This window comes from Vigna unguiculata, chromosome 10 (assembly GCF_004118075.2).
Source record: "Vigna unguiculata cultivar IT97K-499-35 chromosome 10, ASM411807v1, whole genome shotgun sequence".
In the NCBI taxonomy this organism is placed as follows: Eukaryota; Viridiplantae; Streptophyta; class Magnoliopsida; order Fabales; family Fabaceae; genus Vigna; species Vigna unguiculata.
In genome coordinates, this window is record NC_040288.1 from 12,944,393 (window position 1) to 12,954,383 (window position 9,991).

General features: G+C 33.2%; 1 protein-coding gene across 4 annotated transcripts; it reads right to left on the reverse strand.

Annotated features, from left to right (window-relative positions):
• Positions 1-3,316: 3,316 nt before the first annotated feature.
• On the reverse strand, positions 3,317-8,527 carry LOC114166084 (OTU domain-containing protein At3g57810). 4 transcript variants are annotated; one of them, XM_028050744.1, is made up of 9 exons: positions 8,373-8,527; positions 8,087-8,240; positions 7,123-7,210; positions 6,469-6,532; positions 6,116-6,221; positions 5,966-6,020; positions 5,456-5,509; positions 4,940-5,033; positions 3,359-3,664 (listed from the first exon to the last, which is right to left on the reverse strand). In XM_028050744.1, exons 1-9 carry the CDS (start codon positions 8,398-8,400, stop codon positions 3,609-3,611), a joined length of 699 nt encoding a protein of 232 aa, XP_027906545.1. In that variant the 5' UTR covers positions 8,401-8,527; the 3' UTR covers positions 3,359-3,608. The 4 variants fall into 4 exon arrangements, with proteins under 4 accessions (XP_027906546.1, XP_027906545.1, XP_027906544.1 ...); XM_028050743.1 differs by having other exon boundaries at positions 4,936-5,033; XM_028050745.1 differs by lacking the exon at positions 4,940-5,033 and having other exon boundaries at positions 3,317-3,664.
• Between the last annotated feature and the right edge of the window lie 1,464 nt (positions 8,528-9,991).

Genomic DNA, 9,991 nt, shown 5'->3' on the forward strand with positions numbered 1-9,991 from the left:
TATTACTTAAATGGGACGTTACATTATTTACTATGATACACATATATGATAATGTATCGAATATGACATAGATGTGTCGATACGATATGCAAATTTTGAAAATAATAGAATACGACAAGTGATATATGTATATTGAAAAATATACAATTTTTTTAAAAAACATAAGAAATATATGATTATTCTTGTGTGAATCCAAATTAAAATCAAATTTATTAAATATTTCTACATAAAATTTATAAATTATTGTCATCAAAAAATATAATTGGTTTATATATTAGATATTTTCATTGACAAGTATTAGTAAAGTATCCTAAAATATTGGATACGAATACGTGTCGAACACGAATATATACCACAAATTGAAGTATCAGTGCATCATATGTTATTATTATAATTATAAAATTAAGTATTAATAATTTTAATAATTTCATTATAAATATTTTTATTTATTTTATAAATAATTTTTTATAGTTAAATTTTAAAAATGATAAAAGAAAAATTTAAATAAACAGTCACTTAAATCGTGAAATTAATAAAACAATTACTTTAACTTCAAAAGTTTTAATTTAAATAATAAAATTAAAAATAAAAGTGAACAACAAAAAGAAAAATTCTCTTTTTATAGGTATAGATATAAGAGAGTTGGTTATATATTTAAATGTAAAATAATTTTATAATATATATATATATATAATTTTAATAGTTACTTTAAAAGTTATATCAAGGATATTTTTAAATTGATTAATGTCTACACCGAATTTTGTTCGGGAAAATAAGTTTGTTCTCAAAAAATATAAATAAAATATATTTTTAATTAATGATAGAAAAAATGAAAAAAAGGAAAAAAGAGGGTGTAATAATTTTCCATAGATTTTCTAGCATTAAAAGACAAAAAGAAGGAAGAATTCAATTTGTTTTTAATTGTCATACCCTTCACCTGAGTTCAAATATTTTATACATATATTCACCCAACTATTTATCATTTACACTCCTCACATGACATATTGGAAAATGATATTTTAAAATCTATTTTTTAGAGAAAGGTACGATTTTAATAATTAAAAACAAATATTTCCGATAATAATATTTTTTAGAGAATAGTACGATTTTAATAATTAGAAGCAAATATTCCCGGTAATGATGTTTTTCAGAGAAAGGTATGGTTTAAATAATTAGAAGCAAATATTTATAGTAATAATTAGAATCAATTATATGAATTATGTTATAATTTGATCATGATCTTCGTGTACCGAAAAAATATATGATTCTAATAATTAAAGAATAGGATTTTAGGGATTTCAGTTGTATCCCAAGTGTCTATATAAGCACAAAATCTCTCAAATGCAAAGGAGAGAAACAAATTTGATACTTATTGTCTTTATTTTATTACTAGAGCACACACGCAAAGGGCATCACCTCATTATCTCTTAGTCTGGATTTTCTCTCTTCTTTGCCTTGAAAGGTAAGTTTTTTTTTCTCCTAATGTTGTTCATGTGTTGTTGAGAATAATAAAATTAATAAGTTGTGAATCTTGTTAAGAATCCAAGTGTGAATCCACATTGAGTAAAAATGAGAAAGTTGAGCACCATATAAGGATCAAGGCCCATAAACCCATCGCCTTAAGGTTTTGGATTGAGAGTGGTGTTAATGTCTTATGTGGTTGGGCTCAAGTCTCATTGGTGTTGTATCTCCTCAGTGAAACCCCCTCTATAAACCTAACAAGTGTTATCAGAGCCAGGTTCGTGTGGTGACTGGCTTAGACGAGACCTTGTATCGAAAGTCTTCCTGATGATGGGTCAGGTAAGCGAGTCTCGTTAAGAAAAGCGGCGATACAAAAAAAAAAGGTACTTGATAGTTAGCTTGGGAGGGAAGTACCAATGTGAAGGGACTCACACTTGAGGGGGAGATTGTTGAGAATCCAAGTGTGAGTCCACATTGAGTAAAAATGAGAAAGTTGAGCACCATATAAGGATCAAGGCTCATAAACTCATCGCTTAAAGTTTTGGGTTAAGAGTGGTGTCAATGGTCAATGTTTTATGTGGTTGGACTCAAGTCTCATTGGTGTTGTATCTCTCCAGTGAAACCCCCACTATAAATCTAACAAATCTTGACTTTGTTACTCTGTTATAATATCAAGTGTATGACTGATTGACCCGTTATATGGCTAAATGCGTTTGGGGTTGAGATGTTAGGTGGCTTTGGATTCATGATTGATATGTGTCAATTGAAGTTTAATGTTCAATTGTTACAATAACTCTGATTGTAAATGAACGTCTCTATTTGAGTGATTAATCCACGTGAAATTTAATTTATATGCATGACCTTTCCCTTCTCTTCTATTTGGGATTCCATTATTTTTTTCTTGGTAATTAGAGATATCTTTCGTAGGCTTTTAATTCTCTTATTTTAAAAAATATAAATTATATTTCTTTATTGAATATCACGTCAAGTGTTGGATTTGCTTGATAATTAAAATACTCCTTCATAGGCTTTTAATTTTCTTATTTAAAAAAATATAAAATATAAAATATAAATTATAAGTTATTTCTTTTATATAATTATTGAATATCATGTCAAGTCTGAATTTGACTAATAACCAAGTCTTTTATCATGTTGAATCTCAAATCCTTTTGATAATAACAAATATTCAAATCTAAAATGAAGAAATTATAAGTTATTCTTTTTTTTTTATCTTTTTTTGATATCATGAGTTTTGGATTTGCTTGATAACTTAATCATATTGAATCTCAGATTCTCTTCATAATAAAAATATCAAAATCTAAAATTAAAAAAAATACCAAACAACAAATATTTTTACAAAGGACTATGTTATCCCTGATTCCTGCACCCAAATTTAGTTCCAAAGATTATTCTTTTTTTTTTAAGATTTTTCTATAATTTTCCATAATAAACTATGGTAGTGACCTCTGTATTTTTTAAATTATTTTCGCCATACCACCACAATTTCGGTTGCAAAAATTAGTCATCCCGATTCGATATTAAAAGTATATTGATTTTTCCCCAATAACCGAATACTTTTGTCTGTAAATACTGCATATTTTATTCCATTCATAAATCTATTTTCTTCCCTATGAGTTCTAGTCTCAATTAAAATACTAGTTTTTACTGTTCATATGTTATGATTTGAATATACCACATCAATTCGTTATGTATGGATGATGAGATTCCATTGATACAGAGCCACTCGTTCTTTTTTCTCTAACAGATGGTCAGAACTTCATCAACAAAAAAATTCAAATGCATCTTGAGTTTATTGATTTCATAATTAACAAAATAGTAGAAATGCTCTTACGTGTGGATAATCAAACTTCTTTTCTATTTGTGCTCAACCTCAAAATCGCTTTAGAATACTTCGTTTAATATTAAGAATAAAAACAAGGAGTTCATGGTGGACTAGCAAAAATCGTAAAACAAACAAGAAAAAAATAAGTGGATTCTAACATAACAAAATCATTACAAAATGGCATTTGAATTACCTACTTTTTCTTCCTTCTCCTTCGTTAGCAGTTCCTCATACCAGAAGATCATAATGGTTCTTGCCGCTGTACAATAGCCTCACAGCTTTTCTCCTTGAACCCTTTCTAAATTCACTTCCATACTCCGCAATGGGAATGAAACCAGATCCAAAACCACCGCCTCTGTGCTGCATGTAGTTTACAAAGAGATAACAGGAAACTTTAGTAGATAAATCATACAACCTTATAATACATTGATAGAAGGATACAATCATATCCTAGGTGCGTGCGGGAATAGGAAAAATATAACGTGGCTTAATTTCGAGCAAATTCTGGGTTTACTGAAATAGTAGATACAAGAAGAACAATTGAATGGTTACCATCTCCCATTCAAAAATCAAAATGGGAAGAGGGATCAATATGGAACCCTTTATCATTAAGGTTGGAATCTAAACGCATCTTTAATGCCACAGATTAAAAACCATGAACCAGCTATATAAATTTTTAGCCTCTTTTGGACATATGGACGTAGTATTGAAGAAAACCATGGACTAGCTATAAATATTTAGCCTCTTTTGGACATGTGGATATAGTATTGAAGAAATGTGTTTGAGCTTCATAGGTTAGGAATGCCTAATAAAATCATAATAGTCAAACAACAAGCTGGTATGATTTTCAAAATTCTCCTCACTTTTCTCCAGTGCTATCCTAGAATGTTGTGAATGCAGGGATTTAAGTCTGACAGTATCACCTTTCTTTTCCCAACATTTTAACATTTAATTTCCAATTTACTCCAGTCGTGCACCTAGAAGTCAGAGACCTGAGTTCCTTATTTCTTACCTTTCCCATCTGTTTCCCTTCTAGTTCCCTCATCACATCAGCCAATCGGGGTTGCAAAAGCATGCATCTGCCCTCAAATTTCTCTCATAACCCTAGCTTTAGCTTCACAAAATCTACAGAGATACATAAACTTTTAACTCTGTTGCTGCCTCAAATCTTCAGCTGTCATATCTGTTTTAAACCCAGCCATCCTATCAAGCATTAACTTCAGAAATTTAAGACCTAAAAATACTAATTTTAGAAATCGTTCTAATAAAAGGAAATCCTGCCCTTTGGAAACCTCGATCTGGTCCTAATTTAAGTCCATAGATTAAACAATGCTTATATCCATCCAACATATATATTGAACAAGTAGCATCTTATCAGGCCATTATGCTATCATCTACAACAAATTAAGATTGACTCCAATTAGACTACTCACAAATATTTAATCTTGTGCTCGAGATGTGCCAGTGCCAGAGATATCACATCATCTAGTAATGTAACAGTAATTATATATAAGTGAGGTGCAAACCTCACTTTACAAACTAATTTTGTAAGATTGAGATAAACATAAACCTATATCCTAATATAGTATTAAAGTTTATCCTAACGAAGTTTGTTGGGTCTATCGAGCGACCTACAATCGGGCCGTTGTTGGACTATCCACAAACATCTAGTCCCACGCTTGAGATGTCCAATCCTCTCCGTAAGCAGATGTGTTGGAGATCCCATCAACTAGAAATAAAGTCAAATTACAGTATATAAGTGAAGGCAAACATCATCTTAAAACTTAGTTGTGTGGATGAGATAGGCTTAAACATGATAACCATTTAATAAAAAAAAAAAAAACACAAGACAGCTTATCATTACAAATGCACTAGTATTCTAGATAGCCTCTCTGCACTTTAGTTCCAAAATGCAAGATCAATTACCAGTTAAACCCAAACAACAAATTTTAAGAGCAAAAAACCTATGACCACCTCCATCTATATTTAGATATGACTCATGCACATAATATCCGATAAAATATTAATCTGTCTTGTAGCGTGTACAGTGTGACTATACTCAACAAAAGGATAGGAGCACACTGATTGCAAGCTCTTTCTTCCCAAGTAAAATAGATAAATGTCGACCAAGACGAATTGTTTAACTTATACCTCATACTCTGGGATGTACACAATGATTGGCTGTTTACATAACTTTGACAGCACCTGCCAGAATATTGTCATACGTCAGTATCTCATGTTTCATTCAAAGTTTTGTTCATCCAGCTGTAAACACAACCTAAGTCAATGAAGAAATATAACCAATTCCTCCAAAGAAGGGATGAGGAAAGGTTTCAATGGAAGTTCTACTTAGAAACTCGTGATATAACTCTTCGTTAAATATCAAACATGATACTAAACATGTATTTATTATGAATATTAATTCAAACATGATATTAATTATATAAAATAAACATTTATATGCAATGCATAAGCTAAAATACTCATTAACTCTAAAATTTGAGTCATTTAATTTCTAGAAAGTCAAATGTTCCCATTCCTTAAACAGACAAAAGTTTTATGGGTTACAATCTCTGATATAAACTCCAAAGGTCAACTCGGAAATGTATATAAAAGGAGAGTTTGCAATATTTAGCAGGTAATCATAAAGGAAGCACTAACCAACAGCTCTGATTCTCCTCCCCAGAAATCAGGTCGTACAATCCGTTTGCAGTAACTACAAAAAAAAGGACATATTTAATTATGACATTTAACACAAACTAACAACACACTTCAAGATCTTCATTTTCTGTTAAAGCTTCCAAAACATACCGATTTAGTGGTTCATCAACTGTGATGGCAATGAGGGCTTCTTCATATAAATTACGTTCACCTCCATTTTCACATATAGCTTCTTTCACAGCCATTCTTAATTCATCTGTGCTTTCACGGGCAAAGCAAAACATTGACAAGAAAAGAAAAACCAAGAGAAAGGAGAAAAAAGGTAACAACTTAAAAGGCACGAAAAATAAACATGGTAAGAAGATAAGTAGCTCAGTTTGACAGCAGAAACAGCCAAAACTATCATAGCCTAGCTGTTTCACATAATGGAATTCTGTAGTAGAAAGCAAAACAAACAAAGTAAGGGTATCACCACGCACATTTCCAGTAGCATAAAAGCATACCTGCATTTTCTCTCTCCTCACGTTGATTAAGAACAGTTCCCTTATTGTAAGCCATTCCTTTGACCTTATGTCATTGAACCAAGTGTTAACATTTACCAACTAAATCAATATGAAAAACTTGCACGGTGGAAGCTCAAACTCATGAAAAGATTTGGCAGTTGACTTTTAAAAATTTATATGCCCAAAATAATGTGGCATTACAACTCATACAAATACAGCTTGTAAAAAAATCACAAAAATACGTAAAAATAAGGTATGGCGTAAAGACACTGTCTAAGCTTAGTGATTATTCACCATCCAACTTTTCTAGACGTATTATTGAAGAGTGGTCACAAAGAACCTTCTAGATCTCAAGATTAATTAGATTATCTGCACTACATGAAAAGACTACTCTAATGACACAGGCAGAAAATATTAATGCACCAGAGTAAATATGCACACAAGGATTTGATTCCAGTTTTAAGTTGGAATTCTCAAAAAAAGGTGTCCTTCACCAGCAACTTCGAACTTAATATGACTAGTCCAGTTAATACTATCTAAATTCTACATTACTTTGATTTGCACTCCCTTCTCATATTCTTTTAATCTTTTCATCCTAATAGCCAGCACATATATCTTACTGAATGCCAATAACATAAGGACAAAAGACAATACCAGAGCACGAAACAGACATCGCCCATCCCCTGTAACCTTCTGAACTGAAAAATGCTCAAGTTTCTTCATTGCGGGAGAGTGTCCACTACTGTGAAGACATAGTGATAGGGAAACTCGTCAAAACCCAAAGCATTGAGAAAAGAGTTCAAATATAATCCACTTTTTTAAAGCATTCAACCCTATCATTCAAATCTGTTATTCTGAAAGCCCCTTATTAAGGATGAATTCCTGAAATTAAGATACAATTGTGACTATGTAAATTTGGAGACAAATACATAGACCCACTTTGTTCCCCTGAACTATAACAATAAAATCATATGTCAAATGTATTTTCTACCGCTATGCATCGCATGAAATTATTGTCAATTCGAATCCACTACAGAAAAGTTCTCCATCATGCGTATATAATCATCTTCAATCTTATTTTCACCAATATGTTGCCCTTGTAACAACACCAGATTAACATGGAGTTTAAAATGAAGTATAGGAACTGTCAGCAGGACTAAAAGTTACAGTATTTCTGCTCCTTATTTTTGACACCCGGTTGAAGTGATCCATGAAAAGCCTATTTTGATTAAGAAAGTGTCTTATAACCTCTCTGTGAGCTTCTTTTAAACCTAATTCAACACACTCCATGGTGTACCTTGTCAGAATAAGCTTTTCAAATCCAATTTCAGGATTGTATAACTTACTAACAAATGCTTCATTAGTCTGTTTATCCAAACACACATCCTCCTCCACACTTCATTGACTACAATATTATAACAACAATTAACATATATAATGAAATTAAAAACGATAAACGTTTAGGAACAAATTAACATATTTTTTTCATATCAGAACTGAATTGAAAATGAATGTCACGTAAATATATTAAAAACATATTTCAACCTAAGAAATTAATAAAATGACAGATAGACACGTAAGAAAAGGACAAAAATGAAAGAAGAAATTGCAAACTCACAAGGATGAGCCAATTCTAGCGAAAAAGAGAGCGCTACGATTCCCAATCCCAAACAAGCTTGTGATGTTGTTCGGAGGAGCAGCAACTGAAGGAACAGGGGAAGAAACAAGCTCGAATTTCGCAGTCCCATTTCTCAGTTGCTCGAGAATATCCTCTGACGGGCACAAAAATAGTGAAAAGAGTGTCTTAATTTTTGCTTGTTCTTTGTTTGGTGAGATAGAGACGAAAGGAAGATAAAAGAAAGTAAAGAAGAAATTGTGGATTCAGATGGGAGTTGTGAGATTACCATTGAATTTGAAAGGCTTGTGTGCCATGAAATGAGAGCGACTGTAACGTAGGAGGAGACAAGTATCACGAGGTTATGTAAGGCTGCTTTGGTCTTCCAAACGCAAGAAGTGGAAGAACTGAAGTAAACGTCTTTTCTAATCTGGAAAAAAAGAAGGACCATGTTAGTTTCACTCTATTCTTTTTTATTTTAAAATTTCGTTTATACTTTTTTTTATTACTTAAATATAACATTTTATTATTAAAATAAATTATAAAATCAAAATAAGAGAAAAAAAAACGATATCAAATAATCATTTTATATAAAATATATGGTTAAGTATGTTTTTAGTCTCTAATGTAACGTTCCAAAAACTGAAAACTGAATAACCTCGATAAATAAAATCTCATAGGGTATGAAAATATACACTACATTGGACATACCATTACAACAAAAGGGACCTCACATGGCCCAACCAGAAATGTACTGAAAGAAACAAATAAAAGCACTAGGCCTTGTTCAAACAATAAGAGCATAAGAAACATAAAATCTTCCAGTAGTGGGCCCCACAGTGGGCCCGACACCTGTCCAATCCATCAAGCTGTAGCATCTCTATTACCATCACCACTACCAGGGGTCCTCACATCTGCTCACATCAATAGAATTGACGATCATTGCAAGGGAGGAAAACCACGCACACAACCATACAAACAAGCGAAAGGGTAAGCTAGTGCACATAATTCATACTTTATAATAATCATCATTCAATCACATAATCAAGCACAATTGACGGAAACGCTCACATAATACACCAAAACCCCTTCAAGACTACAAGACTTGACTATCCGGATATGCACAATGAGGCACCACCACGACGAGACAATGGAATTAAGTCCTAGCAGTGAGGCATCACCACGAGGCCTTCGCGGAATTACACCCTTACAAGAGGCACCACCACGTGGCCTACGTGGAATTACGTCCTGGCCTTGAGGCACCACCACGATACTCGCGTGGAATTACGTCCTTAACTCGAGGCACCACCGTGAACTCCTCCTTATAAGGGTCCACGGAATTATGTCCAATAGATGAGGCACCACCATGAGCTCTCACTACAAGAGTCATGGAATTACGCCCTACCCACACATTGAACATGGTCCACCAACCAATCAGATGTTCCCATAATACTAACATCATGTATAACAACCCCATCATGCAACTCATGCTTTCCAATTCATATAACATACAACCACATACCATTCCCTCCGCAACTTCATATATCAATCATGGCATCATCCCTCAACCCACAAAGTAAAGCATTTAGATCAAACAAACAATCACGCATTAGTGCACCATTCAACAATAACACCCCAACCTACCCGCTGCCTCGCTCAAGCAAGCAGGGCTCGTTCAAGCGAGGGGGTCCTCTTGCTTAGGCGAAACCCTTCTCGCCCAGGCGAGATCGCGAAAGGGAAAGAGCGGACTCTACGAGGTCTCGCTCAGGCAAGTCCCCTCTCGCCTAGGCGAGACCACTCCTCGCTCAAAAATAAAAACCTCTCGTCTAAGCGAGAGATCGAGCAGCACGTCCTGGGCGAGCCTCAGCTAATCTCGCTTGGGCGAGGCAAACTCGCCTAGGCGAGAAA

What these genes read in the sequence shown, in the direction of transcription:
- LOC114166084 (XM_028050743.1), bottom strand. Translation starts at nt 8,400, where the DNA reads ATGGCACACAAGCCTTTCAAATTCAATG. An exon ending in CAAGCCTTTCAAATTCAATG is followed by an intron (nt 8,241 to 8,372) that starts GTAATCTCACAA and finishes TGTGCCCGTCAG; the next exon opens with AGGATATTCTCGAGCAACTG. An exon ending in GAGGAGAATCAGAGCTGTTG is followed by an intron (nt 5,510 to 5,965) that starts GTTAGTGCTTCC and finishes ATATTCTGGCAG; the next exon opens with GTGCTGTCAAAGTTATGTAA.